The sequence below is a fragment of the Tachypleus tridentatus genome, chromosome 2 (genome assembly GCF_004210375.1).
Source record: "Tachypleus tridentatus isolate NWPU-2018 chromosome 2, ASM421037v1, whole genome shotgun sequence".
NCBI classification, from domain to species: Eukaryota; Metazoa; Arthropoda; class Merostomata; order Xiphosura; family Limulidae; genus Tachypleus; species Tachypleus tridentatus.
Genome location: NC_134826.1, coordinates 60,929,295 through 60,949,728, shown reverse-complemented (window position 1 = coordinate 60,949,728; position 20,434 = coordinate 60,929,295). Strand labels below are relative to the sequence as shown.

Here is a 20,434-nt window from a genome sequence, read left to right as displayed (position 1 = left end):
ATGATTATTAATTCATTATTTATTTATTTTTTATGGTTGATCACCACACAGTTCTTTCTATTGGTATCAATCACAGGCAAAAGTAAACCATGTATTCCTAATTGATTTCTGTAGGATGTAGAAGGGAAACCTCTAGATGAAACAAATCCCTGGTACACTGAAGTTGTAGAGCGATTAAAGAAGGCAGATGAGTACCGCATTCGATCCCAGGGAAGACCTTTTTTATGGAGATCATTCTCCTTTCGTTCCAGGAAAATCTGTCGAAGGTGACAGTCCACTCCCTACCCATGTCCTTATTGCAACTTCAAGGTGAATATTGAGTCTGCTTACCAATTTGATTTTAACTATCTGGATATTAACTTAGTCAATACATTTTATTATTTTTCTTTATGCAGCCTATTTTTGTTTTAAACATTTTTTTGTATTTTCACTATACTAGAAAAAGGTTTTTTAAAGGGGCTACCAAATCGCACTGTTTTTGCATTTAGCACAAAAATTGTTGCTAATGTAAGAAAGAGAATAATAATGTATGTTTATTGATATGGTTTGATTAGGCTTAAATAAACCTAAAATTATTTCTGACATAATGTCTAGACAATCTTGAATTAATTTCAATAATAAATAAGAAAAGAGTAATACTATTGGGTTGAGGAATAATTCGTGAGCGTTTTTTCAAGTTAAAAAAAATATATTCATAAATGAAACGCTTTCGCAAAATATTTCATGTCATTTGGTAGATAATATTTTGCTCTAATAGATGGTGTGTTTGATTTTCATATGTCTTTAATTTTTGCTTTCATTTTTAGCTCATTAAATGGAATGTCAATTGGACAAAGTCGAGCATTTTCGACACCATCTGCTTTTCGCATTTAATTTCTTGCAATTTCGTTTAAAACAATGCATACTATATACCTAGGTATTACATGAAATAAAGTATCATAATAAATGTTTTGGGTGTAATGTGTTCATGCATTGAAGTATTGTATAGTCTTGCATGTAATGCTTGAATGAAATTATTTAAAAATGCTCACGAATTATTCCTCAACCTAATATAATACTTATCCCTAAAACACAAGGGGTTAAATTTTCAACTTTTGAGGTAAGTATTAAGTTTAATTGTATTTGAGGTGTATTGGTTGAAGAATATTATAAGTTACGAATATAGACTTCTTTTCATATCATGATATCAATGATGTGTGAAACACATTGTTAGAAGAAGTATTTTTAATGATCTTTGTATTTTATAGACCATCGCCTCGTTCAGCAAGCTCAGAGCGAAAAAAGATAGAACACCTGAATCCAGACGTGAAAGTAAGGGAAGCTGTTTCCACTATCTTTGTCATGATTTTAAAGACAGTAATGAAAATGTTGAGATCAAATAATTTTTTCAGGAATCAAATCTTTAAATTCAGGTTCAATATTAAGTGTCATTGAAATTGTTTATTGTCAAATGTATATTCTGACATTACATGTGACATTTATATTTCTTTATATATACACATAGGTTTTAAATTTGATTTTATTTACATTTGTTGATTTTCTTATGAAAGTGCTTTGCTTTTGGATAACAATAACAAATAAAACTGTACAAAACTGTTATTTAATATCAATGATTAATTAATCTTTTTTTAATATTATATTGTAGGTTTTTCATTGGCTATTTTGGAAAGTGTGGTAGTGCAAGTCTTTTAGTTAGAAATATTATAATGACATCATGAGTAAGCTGCTGTTGAAGTTAAACATGTAGCAACAAATAAGGCACAGTTGATATTCTAGTAACTTATGAATAAATATTCTAGTTGCAGAGTAAATAAGCTGATCTTGAAGTTAAGGGTGAAAAAAAAATGGGTCATAGTTAATAAATTAGTCACTTATTAATATAATAAAGAGTGAAAGAGTGTGGTCAATGTTATATCTTCATTTTATTTCACATAATTTATGTGCTAGATAGCTACAGTAAAATATGTATTCTGTAGTCAAATAATATTCTGAATTAATTTATCTGGACCATAATGCAACCATTCAACTTCCTGGTACTAAACAAAAATATTTTTATCACCAAACATTTGTCATCTGTTTTAGTCAAGCTAATAAAGTAGTCAGTGATAACTTCTAATTAAAGAAGGTTACCAAAACTACTTATTCCAGCATATAAAATGTATGTTAAAGATTTTTTAAATTGTGATTGATTGACCACTATATAGTTTGACACAAAAGTGTAAACATATTTTACATCTGTTTGTAATAATTTGGTAATTTGTAATAAATGTATCTCTTCATCAAAATAATACGTAGTGTTTTACTATATATTTCACTAGTAAACTGATTAGAATTTTCATGATGATAAAATAACTAATTATGTACATGTAAAAATTTTTATAAGTGGTTTGCCATGAATGACAAATTACATGACCAATATAAGCAGCTCCTGACTATAAATTTATGAATCTTGTTTCCAGTTTCTCCCCGCAGACAGCCTAAATCCTTTAGGGAAGGACGTACTCCTGATGTTCTATCAGGAGAAAGCCTGTCCCCCAAGAAATCTACTCAGCCTGGTCAGTTGTAGGAATTATATCAGTAATTTAGTAACTTTATTTTCAATCTGAAAAAAGATGTACATACAGACATTCTTATATATAATTCAAGAAAGATGAAAAATGCTTACAAAGATAATGTCATGTTCATTTAATGATTTTGTACAGGGTGTTCGGAAAGTCACTATGCAGTTTTGTAATCATATTTTATTCAGTCTATTTCAAGCCAACAACTGATAGCGGTGTTTAGAAACAAAATAAGAAGGATCCAGGCTTATATTGATGCCAACAGGGGTCACTTTAAACATTGTTTATAATTGTCATTCATATTTACCTCCTGTATTCTATATTGAAACATGTCTGTTAATAAATATAAAAGTGCACAGTGACTTTCCAAACACCCTGTGGTATTAAGTAGCAATATTTTTAAAATAAATTTTTGGATTCTAATGAATACTATGTCATTTTTATTTACTGAATATTTCACCTGGTAAGTTAAATGGGCAGGTGGTATGTTGATAAATTATTGTTGACTAATGTATATTATTTAGAGTGTTTTTTTTAACACTTGTTTTTAGATTTGATCTGTTTACTTGTTCTACTGTATCTGTGTTGTATGGAGTTGAAACTTGAAGTGAATTTTCTCATTTCTGGACTGAAATCTCAGCTGAAATTTAGTTCACTGTGCCTACAAATATCAGACTCATTACAACAATGATATCCAAAAACTAAACAGATTAGACAATTGAGTCAATGATACGTAATACTTGTGTAATAGGACAGTACAATGAAAAGAAATATATCATATTACAAAGATAAACATTCTATTGAATAAAAAAAATTGGAAACAATGTGATTTTTTTTATTACAATGTGATAGGTTTTATATTGTGTTTAGAACCACCTTTAGTTTTAAACTTGGTTTTAGTTTTGTTTTTTTCTATGCATTAAGTAGGAGTTTGATTTGTAACTTGAGGTTTTGTTGATGTTAACTGAGAATTAAATCTGCTTGAAACTTCCTTTTGTTTGGTTTATAACTGAAAGGTATTTGTTCATTAACAGCATCTGTGCCTCGTGGTGAACCATCTACCAAAGGAACTGATGTCACAACCCCTCCAGGTATCAAGCCTCATCCTGTGCCTCGTCGTCCACCATCATCGATGGTGAATGGTGAGGAGCCTGAAGTATGGCTGAAACCAACAACAAAAGAGAAGGAAATAGTAAATGGAGAACAGCTAGAGAAAGATGTTGATGAGAAGGATGCAGCAAAGGGTCTGTCAGAGTCAGAAGACCAGGGAATGAAGAAAATCTCTCCGCAGGATGTAATTCGTCCAAGTTCCTTACAAACTGTTAATGGAGATTTGGAATCTAAAAGTAAGATTAGAGGAGCACATTTAATTCTGATTTGTATTCTATTCTAGAGATTTTCATTACATATAATACTTTACCTCTGGTAGTTCAATAGGGAGAGATTGTAAAATCATTTTGTAATAATTAAGTGCAACTCATGAAATCCCAACTCTATTTGGAAGTTTAACTTGTACTCACTAATGTTGCTTGTCAGTTTATCTCTTTGACGTATTTTTGATTTTTCACCATTAATTATTGAGCTGGGAAGTCGAAGCTATTAGATGAGTTTAATTTTATGTAGTGGTATCTGAAATGGTGCATAGTTGTTTGAAATTAGGAGTATTACCCATTATGGAGGTTTGAAGTTTCTTAAAAATTAACACTGTGCAACAAAATTTACAACAGGTATAGTTTTCTCCTTCAAAATACTATCTTCAAGCTCCTATTGTAAGTTTTTCCTTAGACTATTGTAATCTTTTTGGCTGTCTTGAAGTGATTAAAAATTACAACCCCATGTTTTTAATAATGTGCAAATTTTCCTGGATGCTCATTAAAATTAGTAATTTGCAACAGAAGCAGTCCTTCAGCAGTTGGTGAATAAGTGTTTTAATGTTGTTGTGTTTTTTTGTTTTTTTTTACTTTATAATGAACCTAATAAATGGTTTTACTTTAGTACTACTTCTTAGTATGGGTAAAGTTATTTAGTTTGTATATGATCTTAAACACAGTGATTGAGAAAACTTTCTGAGATAATAGTTGCTGATCCTGAGGTTATAATGTGGCACAATCTGTTCTTGGCAAATCAGATAGCAAAGTAAAAACTACACGGGTGTTTTATGAATGAATATTTTTATTTTCATTCAGAAAGAATGAAGCTTGCATATATCTGTACTCTCAGTTTTTGCACCTTTTAATTTTCGTTTTTCTGATCATTTTAGCTTCTCTTTCTTACATGTCTTTAGGTAATTTGTTAATTGTCTGGTATATAAAGTTGTCATATATTTAGCAGTTCTTAACAACATTTCATGTCTGTCAATTGAAAGATGTTTTCACTTGTATGTAAATAGATCTAGTGATTAGTTTAAAATGTTATCCCATTGCCTGTTGAAACAAATTAATAAGGTTATAGATTTCTTACTGTCCTTTGAACATATTTATGGATACTCACTGTGTCTGTTACATCAATTTTATTTTATTTTCCATGCACATGGATATATTCCAGTGACTAAAATTATAATTTTGAGAATATCAATTTACAGTAAGTAGATATGTTTCACACTTTTTATTTACTTCTAACAATTAAAGTTTTTATTGCCCTTCACTATCACCTACCAACATGGTTAACATTAAACATTGTAACAAGTTGTACATGAAAAGATGGGAGTTAATTAATAGTGTAGAGAGAGAATCGAACGGCGTTTGAAGTTGAGGTACGGTATATCTTTGCTGTTGGTGAATAGCCTTGTATTAAGTTTGGTGACACAGAGTACAAAGAAATGCCAAATACAAGGTAAACTTTGAACTTAATCTTGCAGGTCAGGTCACTTTCTTTTCTGTATTATACAAGTAAACATGCATACTTACTGGTAGTAATAGTAGTATTTAATGTTGTTCAGATTTTTGATCATTGACAAAAATGATCAAATTTACAACATTTACAAATACATAACTTTGTGTATTTCAAATGTCACAAGACATTTACTGCCTTGTGAATTATATCTGTGGCACTCTCTCTCTCTTTGAACAATCATTATCCTAAATTATTTATAGATTCTATAAGGAAAGAAATAAACTGTGTATAATTTCTTTTTTCTTTTTGACATTTCAACAGTCATTTCATAAATTACCTGTCACTGACATAATCAACAGATGTAAGAGATTTCAGATTAGTTGAAAGTAAACTTTCAAATGTTAATTATGGCCCATTTTTCTAGCTTGTGATTAGTGTATTGTAGGTTTCTTATCTGAAAATGTTTTTAGTAAGTTTAGTCATTATTTTCCTACCAAATTATATCAAGTTGATAGTCTCTTAATCTTTCAGACTGAACTCTCCATTGTTGGCATAATACAAGTTATTGAATAATTAAAACGTATAAATTTTAAAGTTTTTGCAACTTAATTGAAGTGTGAGATGTGCAACTTGTTTTAGACCCAATATAGTGAATTCAGTTCATAAAGAGATGTATGTAAGTGAGTAATACCTGCAATTTCATTATTATATGGATGATTGGCTTTTTATTCATTCTGGCTAGGAATCATCAAATCATACTAACTCCTTCTGATGGCAGCTTGGGTGAGCTGGTTGATCAAAGTGAAAAAGGCCCATTACAATGCTTTGTCCATTTGGGGGTCTTTTTTAACATTATATTTGTCAGGCCCAACCTTCTTGTTTAGGACTTAGTTCAATGAAACTGTTGGTTCACCACATCTTCTTGGCTACATGTTTACACCTTGCAACTTTCTATTGCTTTTATGGATGTGATCATCAATGGCAATGCTGGTCTCCCTCAGTTGTGCCTATATAAGATCCATTTAGTGAGAACTTCATAATTGGTGAAAACTTGCTTGGAGTCCTCTTTCTACTCCCATTTCACTTTTTCTCATGCAAGATGATCTGCTTTGGTGGTTGGACAAAACCTATATGTCAACAGGCATGTCACTTCCTCTTGTGTCAGGATCTACAACTTTGTGGATACATTCTTTTAGGGATGAGGCCATGGGTCAATCACCAGGAGACTTCAGTCCATTGATGTGAAGATGAAAATACTTTACAGATCAATGTTTTCAAACTCCTAGCCATACAACAAGCTTTGTATCACTTTTTCTTTTTTGCCCACAATTGTCTTATGAGGGTTGTTTATTCAGACAGTTCTATGGTGGTGGTACATGTCAACCAACAAGGGGGCACCTGGTCCAAAGGTCTCTGTTTTCAGACATTGAATCTCTAATACTGTGCTAGAGCACATCACATTCATCTTATTGCATGTTATGTTATGGGGATTGTCTTTCTTTCATTCTCCTACTAGATACATTCCATAGAACGGACATTAGATCCCCCTTTTTGGAGGGATCTTTTCTATTAGTGTGGTTCTTCTCACAGGGCCTCAACAATAAGTTACTTCTCTTATGATGACAGAGAAACCCACTTGAAGTAAAAATGTATTCTTAGGATGACTAGTATGGGTATTAAATCTTTAATTGAAATAAAGTATATATATTGAACAACATTTTGACCTTCTTAGGTCATCTTTAGGTTAACAAAAGAAGGTTAAAACACTGTTGTGTACTTTTGGTACAGAACAATGTTTCGATATGTCTCTTTGTGCCTAGCTTTTGTCCAGTCCTTGGCAAGAAGATCTGATTTCACATGTTGAGTCACTTTTTTGTTAGCTAGTTCCATCTATTCATTTTCTGTAGTGGTGTACCAATGCAAGTGAAAGGTATTCTATTGTTGGTCTTCAACTTGGGGATTTCCCACTGATTGGCCTACTATGGCTTATGTGGCAGAATCTCTCATTTGACTCTTTGACTGTGGGTTTTCAGTCTTCTCGCTTTCAAAATATTATGCAACCTTATCCCACACCTTTCATTTTTCCTGATACTGGAAAGTTTTTATTTCCCCTATTTTTATCATGCTCATGTTTTCTTTCAAGATACATCACCTTCTGAGGCAACCTGCTCTTCCAGATTGAGATGTTAAGGTGGTCCTCCATTCCTTTACTTTACCTCCATTTGAACCACTTTCCTAATGTTCTATATTTCATCTTTCCCTTAAAATATATTTCCTTATTACCCTATGGACTTCAATGGTTAAATTTGTTTGCCATTGATATTTCATGTACTCTTTATCACCATGCCTGTCTTCTCCTTTATCTAGATCATTACTTTCTCCTGAAGACCTTAGCAGCTCAGAAGTGTGGTTTATCCTGTCTCCCTTCCTTCCATTTACCAACTTCACCCTAGACCTAGGTAGGCTTCTGTGCCTGGTCAGGATTCTTCATTGTTATGTTGCATATGTTTTTTTCTTCCAGGTGCATATCCTGGCAGTCCTCCTCCTGTTAGGATCTTTTACTTCTATCCTTCCCAAAAGGGCCCATCTTTTGGTTCAATTAGCCTATTTCTTCCTATCTTCTTTCTCCTGGAATTTGTTCCAGGTGTCCTCCCATTAGATCCAACATATAACTTTTTCCTTAGCTTCTCATCTTCATTGTCCTGTGAAGGAAAATCTGCAATTTCGCATGTGGATCACACCCAATGCTGTCATATATCACTATTTCCATTGAATTGTGGTTTTCTCTTTGTCATGGTTTTGTATACCACCTGTGACTATTCTTTAGACTTTGTTGTGACTTTAACTGATAACCTTTTATTCATACTTCCTTTTCAGGGACCTTTTTCTAGTTCTTCATACCAAGAATTCTAATCTGTGGTAAGTGATGATCAGGCATTCTTTAACTCAAAATTAGCACTGTCCACCCACATTGACCAGTGCTTTATCTTTTATGGTTCTATGCCATTCATGTTTAAGATGGGGTGTTCCACAAGATCACTTTAAGTTCATAAACTCATGATATTTTGCTTCATAAACAAGTCTGCCTCATATTGTACCACTCATTGACTGCACGGGTAAAGCAGAAGGGAATTGATGCCCATTTCTGCCATGTCTTAAATTAATACCTTAGTATTGTTTGTTTTTCAAAACAAGGTTTTGTAGTTGCCCATTACACTGTCTCAAGTATGATCATTCCTTCAGATTCTCTACCTCATTGTCACTTTCCTTTCTTTGAGTGAAGTATAGGAGTCCTTATCACTTTCCAGTTCCAAGCCACTAGGATGGTTGATTATGGAGGTACCTGCTGAATGAATTCTACATAATAACCATTCAGTTACAAAGTAAGACCTTAGTGTTCTGCAGGTGTAGATGATGTGATATCCTCCTATTTGTTATAACTAGTGACAACAAAGTGAGAGGTAAAAATGCAGTTCACTTTTTTGATTAGGAGTCCTCATTCTACTTGTGCATGGATGTCAGTAACCCATGAACAAGCTTTGGATTTAGAATGAACCAGTCAGCATAAGTTTTCACATGGGCTTTGTGTTGTCTATCTTTCTCCCTTGATTTTCTCTGTGTGTATTATGGATTAAAGCAATGGTACATGAGATTGTTCTTGTTTCATCTTTGGCTATCCCTTGTTCTCTCTTCTTAGGGGGATGTTATTGTTATTTGGATGGCCCCAGCCTGTTTCATGGTTAAGGGAATTGATTGCATGCTATAGACATCCTTTTAATTCTGGATTTCAAGTTTCTGGATTAAAAGCTTAGAGGTAATCTTCATGTCATGCCCACAAATTGGAGTGGTTTTCAATCCATGGGCTCTTGAGTTTGAGTTGAAGACAGTATTATTCTCATCCTACTCTCATGTGAATATTGGTACACTACTTGCAGGTTTCGGATGTAGATGACTTACTGAGTACCTAGCCACTCTACATCTAGAGCATGCATCATTTATTTACCCCCTCTCTTATTATGGGATTGGGTTCTGGTATATTTCTGCAGTTAGGTTTACTTTCCTGCCAAATTCTCTTCCACTTGGATATGCTCTGGTCATTTTTTACATGTATATCTTTACACATTTCACAGGTGGGCAAAGAGCGTATCTTGCCCAGAAGTGTATGCTTCCTCTCTTCTCATATTTTCATTTTTAGGGTTAGTTTTAGAGGTTACTTCAGTCACTCCTTGGCACTGGTCTCTCCTCCCTATCAGTGTGGTTTCATAACTAATATTATGAGCAGAAGGAAGTACCATATTAGAAGTTATAGTTTTACTCTACAGAAATGTATCTTTGATAGTTACATATCTCCCCTTACAATTCACGCTCTTCCTCCCTATGTTTTCTGGTGCTGACATCTGCTATACTTTAAAGCAATAGTCTGGTTGAGGAGTGTAGAGGGAGTCACATGCATCAAGTGAACATGTCATGTTTCTGTTGATGAGGAAGTGATACAAGATGATTTGCATGAGAGGGACATGTTTTTGTCTGCAATTCCATTAAGGGGCAGTAGAAGGCTTTTAGCATGTTTAAAGAAAATGTTTGTGTGTTTAGGCCAGCAGTGAATGAGAATAGCTAATTTTATGAGAGAAGGTAAGTATCTATCAGAAATACATTTTCAATTTTGGAAAATGTTTGTGTGTATAAGGCAGCACTGAATGAGAATAGCTAATAGAAGGTAAGTACCTATTGGAAATACATTTTCAATATAGGTAAATTATAACTTTTAACTTTATAAAATATAAAACACTTTGAATTAAAGAAAATAATGTAGGATAACCTCATTTAGGTACAATATTTATAAAGGTAGATTTATGTCAGCAGAGAAGTGCTTTATGACAAAAAGGAGAATAAAATATATAATCAACTTTTGAAAGCACTTGTGTTATAAGGTCTTTATTTCATTTCTATCAAGACTCATTGAACCTACAGGTTCTTTCAACATCATGAATCAATAATCCATGTTTATTTTTATTTTATATCAAATAATCATTAGCAGTGTATAATGAGTAATTTTTTTGTGTTGTGTGCTTTTAGTGAAATTTGTAATAATCAGTTTAGAAGCTAATAGTTTTAAGGTTTAAATTCCATCAGCATTTTATTTCTCATATCTGTGTATTCAGTTCTCATCATGAAACTTCAGTCATGTTCTGAATATTTTCCTTGATTGAACTTTTGTTTTGCAAATATATTACATTTGAGGAAGAATAATTTTGTATCTACTAGTATACTAAAATACTTTTAACTCTACATAAAAGTGTAAAAAAATCTACTGATGTTTTAATTTCAAAGAAGAAAATTAGAAACCAGTGCACTTATTATTTAAAAAAAGTTTAAACATGATTTTTTTAACATTTTCTTTGTGAAATCACTCAGTTTGCAAATTGGTCTCATACTTTACAAAAAAAAAAAAAAGAAAAAAAAGGCTAGTATCTCTGCTCTGTATTTAGCCTAATTAAGCTTATTGTTAAACCTGAAATAACATTTAAGATATTATACAATATCGTACTAAGGCTTATCAGAATTTTGTAAATTTTGACTTTGATCAGCTGGCTCTCATTTCTTGTAATCTTTTGGAAATATCTGCTGTCACTCTGTTTGTTTTACTTGTGCAGTGACATCTAGTGATAACTCTAAGTTATAATTATCATGCTTGTAGTGCTTTGAGATTTAATGTGCTATTTCTTTAGCAGGCAATCCAAATATGAAGCCAACTTTGTTTTTTATCCTTATACCAATTTATATTAAACATTCATATTTAGTGATGTATGAATTTTAGTTCAAGTTTATTTGGGCTTTGTACTCAGAAACACACACGTTTCAATTTCAGTGATTTGCTTATCCTATAAATGAGAGTAGTTCGTGGATATACATAATTACCAAACTAAGATTATTACTTCATTTTAACAGAATACTAAGTAATATTCCATCTTGCTATAAAATCAAACATTAATGTATTGAGCACCATTTTAGGTGACTTAAGAAATAAAGAGTTAAATGGTATAAATAATCTCTGAAATGAACAAAACCTATGTTTTTTACTTTATTAGTTTCTTTAATTTTATTTCCTCACATCAGTGTTTAACTAGTTTAAAATGTACTTAACTATCTAAAGATATACTTATTTCTGCAATTTAAGTTTGATTTACAAGATCTGTTTAACCACTTTAGGAAAATAAAATTAGAAAAACATGTTAGAGATGGAAATCTGTTGGTACGATCTAAAGTGTAGAGTTTCAGTCAACTTTAAATATTTTGTTTATATTCACATATTATGTATATTTATAGTTACTATTGCAATCGTAACATCAGTATGTATTAATTTTTTCAACAGTCACATCTTTAAACCTTATTTGTTTCTCTTATCACAGATCTGCTAAAATTAATTTGAAAAATAGTAATCCATACTAGGAGAAAAGAACAATAGAAAAAAAATGATATCACTATCAGTTATGTTTTATTTAATCACAGATATAAATTATACATATTGTATAATGTATACCCTTTGAGAATGATACAATATCATTGGTTGTTTTTTTAATACTCATGTATAAACTTCTTCTCTTTGTTGTAGTCATTGGAGACAAAGTAGAACCATGTTTTTCTGTCAGATATGATCAGTGTATCCTAGACACTTACTTTTAACTTGTTCTTTTTTAATAGACTATTTCAAAGTATTTGTAAAATTGACACAAAGTGGAGAGTAGTGAATTAACTCTGGAAAAAGGATTAGTTAGATAAAAAAAAAAGGTTGGTGAAAAACTTGTGGAGATTTCCATGAAAATAATAAAATAACTTCTTTACAGGCATAAATAAATCAGAACAGTTATATCTAAATTGTTGTTGGATCTCTTATCATATTATCCAGAATAATGCTTTTAGCTTAGGATATAATTCTCCATTCTGTGATGTGTTATATTTATTTATTTACAAATTACTTTCCTAGGAAAACTTGAAGCCAAGTTTGAACTAAAGGCATGAATAATCTTCATTTGGATTAGCAGTGCTGGCTGTCATGGGTAGCTGGTAATTGACTAAAGCCACTGATCCATGTGTTAATATTGGGGAATTTATTTATTTGAATCTTGAATAGAAAATATTGATATTGTAGTATTGCAACCCTCAGGTTTTTACCTATACAAGACTGTAATAAGTACTGTACATTTTAACAAACAAGAAAAAATATTTCCATCTATTGGATTCAACTGGAAATTACATTTTACATTTTGTCATATTTTTTATGTTAATGAAAGAAATGGACACATGTTTGTCCTGTGTTTAAACTCTGGTCTTCAAAACCAGTGAGTCTAGTTTGAATACATGTAGCACCAGAGAATGTTATCTGATTAAAGCTAAGAATGAATTACAAGAATGATATTCTGTTACTAAATATTGGGGGTAACTAAATGTTGGACGTAGTATGCCACTGACTGGTTGTTTTCTCTCTGGTCAATAACTCAAAACTAGAAAGAGTGGTAGGTAGCCTTGGTAGCTTTACTGTAAATACAATTTTTAAAAACATTTTCTTACAAAAACTTGTTTCAATTACTACACAAAGATTAATAGTTTAATAATAGTTACTGATAAATTATTTTGTTGCTATGAACACGACCAACATACAAACTTTTTGTTTTATTTTAATAAAATTTTTATCACCTGATGTGACCAGCTCCTTCACCCCTTCCTGAACCTCCAACTGGACCTGTTCCATTGACTACAGTTAAGTCACCAGAAGAGGTCACTGGAATTAAGTCTCCGGATCCAGAAACCTGGACAATTCCACTCGAGACAAACAAAGAGCTTGAGTGGACTGATGGTCATATCCCAGGTAAAGCATGATTACCAAAAAAAGGTTGTCAGTTATTCTGTTGAATTGGTCCTTAAGTAGATTAACTTTGATGGGATACTGTTTTAGTTTTAACTTGTTTGAGTTATGTATGTTATGATGTCTTTAAAAAAAAAACTGCTTTAACCAACAGTTGATGCAAAGCGAATCAAGTATCCTCCCGAGTTTCTGATGAAAGCTGAAGCTTTTCCTGAAAATGGAGCACTCGTTGAGTCAGGTGTTAGTAGATTTTGGCTCAAAGATTACTTACTGGCTAGTCTAAGTACCACAAATTAAAACCTCAAATACATAGTTTTGTAGGTACTATAAAGTCAAAATAAAACTATCTAGAAAAAATATTCATTCTGCAGTTTTGACAGATAAATATTTTATAGATTAATTAAAAATTAAAACTTTTTCACACTGAAATTGTTAAGGTTTATTTGATAGCTGTCATCTGGTTAACTGTCATTTTTCACAACTAATTATATTCTCATTTGAATCCATGCAAGCCAGACATTCTAATTAGTACTTCATTGAGATAAATATACTTTAATGAAGCTAGCTTATTAATATATACTTTCCAGAAGAACAGTTGCAATATTCTAGATGTAAAACTATTTACTAAAAGGAAGAAATATATTAAAATTTAGGATATTAAGGACATTTAAATTATTTCATACTTATTTAACTTTCACCATTTTTAATTACTTAAATGAATGATGAACGTTTGGGTTTTTTTAAATGCTTATTTACTCATCTCATCACTTCATTAAGTCACCACATTATCTGAAAATGTTTTATTTTTATGATTTTATTTAATAATTAATCTTTATTTCAACAGGTTTAAATTCTTCTAATTTTCCTCATTCTGGGTCTGAGGTGAGCACCTAGTGGCAACACTATGAATGACATAGATCATACACGCTTTAGGGTAGACATTTCTTGAAACAGAAGCTAGTGGTGCTCAATGTCCTTTTTTGATCTCACCTCTTCCTCTTCTCATCAATCTTCACATCTCTAGGTAGCTTAATGACGAGGCATTGCTTATCATGAGTAAGATCACGATTTTTAAGTTTGCTGTTTTGTGCTATAGCACTTACTTTGTGATGGTTTGTAATCACGTTTAAATAATATTTAGTAATATCAGTTTGTCAGTGAAAGTTCCTAGTGAAGGGTGTATATTATTGTAATGCTTGAAAGAAGTGTGACAGGGGCTGTGCAGTCTCTATTTACACATTTATCATTCTGTAAGTGGCTTTTTTATTCTGTGATACTTATTGAATTTAGCTTTTGTGATGCAATGTATTTTTTATTTGTACCTTTCCAAGTAAATGGTATGATGTAATTTTGTAGAATGAAAAGCTTACATCTATAAAGTTGGGAAACTTAAGTTGATAAACTCCTGTTACCTCTAGAACTACAGGAATAGTGTGAAGTTGGTTGTGAAAGTGTATTAAAAATTTCTGAACTTATAATCGTCTTCCTCACTGGCATATTTAGCAGCAATAACTAATGTCAGCGTATTAATAGAGATCACAAAATGAGCTTATTTATCAAACGTGTTAACACAACCTTATGCTACTTCTGTCAATGAGATCAGGAAAAATATTCACTAAATCAAATTCAATTTCTTGAATTTAAATCTAAGCCAATTACTCAGAGTACCAGCCAACTTTATTTAACTTGTGTATGATCCTTTTGGGTTAACAATAATTTCAAAGATATTTTTTGTAAAATCAAAATATAAATGTATACAATTATAAGTAGTACGACACTAATATTGTAGGTGAGCTTATCCATAAGAGTTTGATTCTATTCTTTTATTTACATATATTTGTTTCTTGTGTTATTTTTTTTTAATCATACATTTATTTTTTTGTTAGAAATAGTTTAGGCATGTGAATATTCCTATATGTGTATTTTATAATTATAGAAATTTTATTATAATGTTTCTGGTATATTTTATCTCGTACCATATCAACCTTATATTAGCAAAACATGCTATGAATACTCCAAAGATATTACTTAACTATCAGTAATTTTTATTCTATTCATGTGCTTTGAGATCTTAAAAGTGATATACACACACACATGTTGTGTTTAGTCTTTAACCAAATACAAAACACAAATGTTTGTTTTAACTTTCTAGTAAATCATAAGGATTGGTTGCTAGTTTAAGACAATTTTAAAGAAAACTTGTTTTCATTCAGTTATTTGTTTCTGTGTAAAGCTTTCTTTTGATCTAGTTGAGTTTTATATGTTTAACATAATAATACAGGAACCTTTAAGCCATATTTCAGTGTTGTCAAAGCATTTAAGTTGAAATAAATAGTTCTTACAGTATACTTTAATTAATAGAAATATTTGGAACTACATTTCTATTAGTAAGTTTTTATTCATTCACTCTAGAATAGTCTAAGGCTAAGCAAATCAAATGTTGAAATCAAGAACAGTGTTTTATGAATTTTAAACATTCTTTTTTCTTTACCATCTATATTAAAAGTTTAGTAATATATAGCAAATAGATCTCGGTATTAGTTGACAAACTAAGAACAAATTAAGTAGCATTTTGTTGTTCATATATTCTCTATTTAAACCTTCTTTAGAAACATTGTTAATATGAAACGGTCGGTTTGTAGTCGGCAACTTTCAACTTGTATGAAAGGAGGTAGACATGAAACCACATAAAACTAAGTTTTTACAATGTTTTTGTTAAAACACATCCAGATACAATACATACTGAAAAGGTAGATTGCACTGTTTAATAATATGTATCTAATGTATCAGTAAGGTTGCTATATGTGTGAACTAGATGATACAAGTGTGAGTTGAAAAGAGCATTTTGTACAGATGTCAGGTAGACGTGCTTTGGTTAAGACTGGCTAGTTTTAAGTTACTTCTAACAGTTGCATGATTTGGTTGTATTTAAAGTGTAAAGCTTTATTAACCATAACTGCTGAAATACTGTTAAAAACCGTAATATGTAATAAACACAGATACTGATTGCATAGTTGATACTGCTGTATTTATGAGCATTATCAAAGTTCTTTAATGAATAGCTGAAACATAAATAATGTTAATATCTTAAGAACCAAAGTGAGAGAATTTATTAACTCAAATCTCAAGTAAGCTGTTAACTATTAAGCTTCCATCTATTAATGCTTGTCTTGTAAGTTTATGTTGTAAGATAAAAGAACAAAACAATGAACAACGAGAAATGCTTGACATGATGACAAAGGTTTTTTTTGTTGTTGCTTAAATCAACTTGCATGAAACTTCATTGAGTAGAGTGTTTTGTTAGAATAGTTCTTATGTGTATATTTTTATCTTAATATTAACGTTATTTATTTATTTAGTAACACTGCTTCAGCAGATTTGTATACATTTAATCAGAGTTTTGTTAGGTAATAGTGGTCAGAAAGCTCGTATATGCTTTAATCAGATTTTTGTTAGGTAATAGTGGTCAGAAAGTTGGTATATGCTTTAATCAGATTTTTGTTACTAATATTGCTTCAGGAAGTTAATGTATTCTGGTAATCAGGGTTTTGTTTGTAACTTTAGGACGTTGGTGTATGGAGTAAGCAGATTGTTGATAGTAATGTTGCTTCAGCCAGTTGGTGTATGCAGTAATCAGATTATTGTTGGTAATGTTGCTTCAGCCAGTTGGAGTATGCAGTAATCATATTATTGTTGGCAATGCTGCTTCAGCCAGTTGGTGTATGCAATAATCAGATTATTGTTGGTAATGTTGCTTCAGCCAGTTAGTGTATGCAGTAATCAGATTATTGTTGGTAATGTTGCTTCAGCCAGTTGGTCTATGCAGTAACCAGATTATTGTTGGTAATGTTGCTTCAGCCAGTTAGTCTATGCAGTAACCAGATTATTGTTGGTAATGTTGCTTCAGCCAGTTAGTGTATGCAGTAATCAGATTATTGTTGGTAATGTTGCTGCAGCCAGTTAGTGTATGCAGTAACCAGATTATTGTTGGTAATGTTGCTTCAGCCAGTTGGCCTATGCAGTAACCAGATTATTATTGGTAATGTTGCTTCAGCCAGTTGGTGTATGCAGTAATCAGATTATTGTTGGTAATACTGCTTCAGCCAGTTGGTGTATACTATAATCGAAACAAATAGTTGCAGGGTTGTTTGTACACAAACAGATATTCATTATTTTTAAGTATTTTCACACTATCAGGATTATTTGTAATTAGTTTTTATATCATAGTCACTTCTTAATAATGATCCATAGCTATTATATACCTGACAGCTTATTTTTAATAGGAAGTATTACAAAAAACAAAACAGGTTTAGGTGAAACTTGAAATAAATATCAAGATGTTTACTAATCAGTGAACCAAAGAATCATGAATGTTTTTAGTTACTTACGAAAGCTGTTACTTGTTTAAAACATTACAAAACAATGTGCAGTTAAATTTTGTTTACTAATAGACTTTTAAGAACATACTACAATACATATATATATAAAAACAAAACAAAAAACTGCCAAATCAAAAAAAATAGCTAAGCTTTTACAAATTTTAGTATAACATTTAATGTTTGAACTGGTAGCCAACATTTCAGTTGACTTGAAAGTTTCATTGATTCATTTCTTGTATGTAGGATGTATTACATCAGTTCCATCAGTCAGCTGTTCATATGAGTAATAACTGGAAAAACTTGTTCTAAGCAAAGTTTCAAGTGCTAACTGTGCTTTATAACTAGTATGTTTCTAGTTTTCCAATTCTGCCAAAAATTCCAATTTTCATTCATTATTTACATTAAAAATGTAAGGAGATAAATGATTTGGGTCTATTTCAGAAACAAAACCTAGCTCAATGAATGACAGTTGTCTGTGGAAGAACTGGTTATTTAAAAGATAAACTTACTGAAATGTCTACCAGTATTTGTTATAATGCAGCCCACAGTAGTTAGAGAGGCAGTAGTGGGTGTTATCATTCACAGATCTCTTGAACTTCTCCTGTCAACCCATTAATTTTAGCCAGGGTTACATTGATAAATGTACAACTTTTTCTGTTAAACTGATGGCTAATAAACTAAGTAACAAAAAGTGTGTTGGTGATGTTTATTTGTTGTTGTTTTTTATAATTCAAGTATATTATTTGTATTTGATCTTTTTACTGAAACAGTATTGCCTTAACCAGCCTGTAAATCAATGTTTCCTGATCTTGTCTTATTTCTGCCTTCTTGATACAAAAAGTTTCAACTGATTAATTTACATGGTTTGTAGATGTGTTCCATTCAGATTTTAACTCGGAAAGAACCATTTTTGTTCATTCAGTGACACATCTTCATGTGAAATGTGATTTTCTGATTACAGACAATATAAACTTGGCAATTAAAGGCTTAGAAAATCCAGATACTGAAAAAAAAGAAGAAAATACAATTCTGAGCACAAATTGGTAATGTCTTTTAATGGAATATTAATATGGAATATTTGCACATTTTAATTTAATATCATATTTTGTATGGAAACTGAAAACTAACTTTAACCGTAAGTTATTGCTTGTATACTGGTGAATAAAATTCACCAAAAAAAAAATCAATTTTTTTAGTATGGGTCCCACAGTGTGTCAGTAATAAATTTTTGGAGTTAGGTGGTAAAATAGTGTGTTCACTTCCTTACAGTTGACAGAGTGCATAGCCCACAGTGTGTAGCTTTGCAATAAAACAAACTTCTCAATGTCAAATTACCATGATGACTTGGTAACAGAAGTATACTTCATTTTATTAAGGGGAGTACAAATAATTGTATTTCTTTTCAGTTCCACTCGGTGTGGGTTCCTGTACATGGTGAGGGGACCTCCCATGGGAGGTTCTGTTCATTCAGGTTACAGCCTCTGGGATCTAAACATCCACCCACATGTTTGCCTTGCGTGGCGACCTGTGTAGGGAAGGAGAGGATCCTGGTTGTTGAGAGGTCCAACCCTAACACATCACTTTGGCCTTCAATTTCTGTAGACGGGCAGCCTTTGGGTGGCCCCCATTGGGTCAATCGGCTGGTCCACTTGGGCTAGAGTAAACCATGTACCAGAGTTGGAAGTTCTTCTCCCTTTCTAATCCTGAGGGACTTTAATGGACATCATTCCCTCTGGGGAAGTGCTGTTATTGAGAGGAGGGATCGCTCTGTAGAGCATATGCTCTATGATCACAACATTTCTCTTTTCAGTACTGGTTCTTCCACTTATTTTCATGCACCTAGTCAGTCATTTACTGCTATTGATCTCTCGGTTTGCTCCCCTTCATTATTCTCCCATTTTTCATGGAGGTTTGGCAATAATCCACTAGGCAGTGACAATTTTACTATACTTTTGAGAGAGACTGGCCATGGTCGATGCCACCCTACCCACGTGCTTTAGTGGAAGCTGGATCAGGAAGACTGGTCCACTTTCACTGCTCTCAAAGAATGTATCCTGCCATCGTCTGTCAGCCATCAATAGACTCTGTGGCAGAGGTAACTGACTGTATTATACAAGCAGCTGCTCAGTGTATTCCTAAAACATCGACACATTTTCCACTATATCCTCGTTCATGGTGGAATCCTGCCTGCCACATGGCATAGAAGGCTCAAAAATGGGACTGGGATACTTTCTGTAGATATCCCACATTTTCAAACTGCATTGCTTTCCAATGGGCCCGTGCACATGCTAGGTGGGTAAGACGTCAAAGCCAGAAGGAATCTTGGAATAAGTTCACAACTAGCACATCTTCTACAACCAGTTCCAAGGTCATATGGGATAGGGTTCGAAAGGTCAGTGGACACTACAATTCTGTACCCCCCTGTGATGGCCAAGAAGTAGCTGATGTCTGGAGTATCGACGATACACTAGGTGAATGCTTTTGCTGGGTATCTAGCACTTCTGCTTGTTCCTCCACCTTTTTGGCCATCAGGACTCAGGCAGAGTCTTCACCTTTTTCCTTTTGAACTGATTGTCTCTTTGACTATAATCGTCTCTTTACATTGGTGGAACTGAAAATGGCCTTTCATTGGTCTGGCAGTACATCTGTTGGACCTGATGATGTACACTATGACATGCTGTACTATCTCTCTCCTGCTTCTCTTGATATTCTTCTAATTGTTTTTAACCAGATCTGGCAGGAGAATGTTTTTTCTAATGCCTGGTGCCAGGCTATTATCTTACCTTTCTCCAAACCTG

General features: G+C 32.3%; 2 protein-coding genes across 10 annotated transcripts in view; both read left to right on the top strand.

Annotated features, from left to right (window-relative positions):
- The window catches only part of LOC143243942 (uncharacterized), a 30,733-nt gene extending 28,200 nt beyond the window's left edge, over positions 1 to 2,533 (top strand). For all 9 annotated transcript variants that reach the window (XM_076487785.1, XM_076487786.1, XM_076487793.1 and 6 more), the window contains 3 exons: positions 115 to 309; positions 1,248 to 1,311; positions 2,460 to 2,533. In XM_076487785.1, the coding sequence (XP_076343900.1) occupies positions 115 to 270 (156 nt within the window). In that variant the 3' untranslated portion in view covers positions 271 to 309; positions 1,248 to 1,311; positions 2,460 to 2,533. The remainder of the gene's footprint in view (positions 1 to 114; positions 310 to 1,247; positions 1,312 to 2,459) is intronic.
- LOC143245511 (uncharacterized) lies at positions 288 to 18,327 on the top strand. Its single transcript, XM_076491875.1, has 6 exons — positions 288 to 309; positions 2,460 to 2,555; positions 3,596 to 3,907; positions 13,102 to 13,260; positions 13,412 to 13,495; positions 14,102 to 18,327. Exons 1-6 carry the CDS (start codon positions 288 to 290, stop codon positions 14,149 to 14,151), a joined length of 723 nt encoding a protein of 240 aa, XP_076347990.1. The 3' UTR covers positions 14,152 to 18,327.
- The last annotated feature ends 2,107 nt before the right edge of the window (positions 18,328 to 20,434 follow it).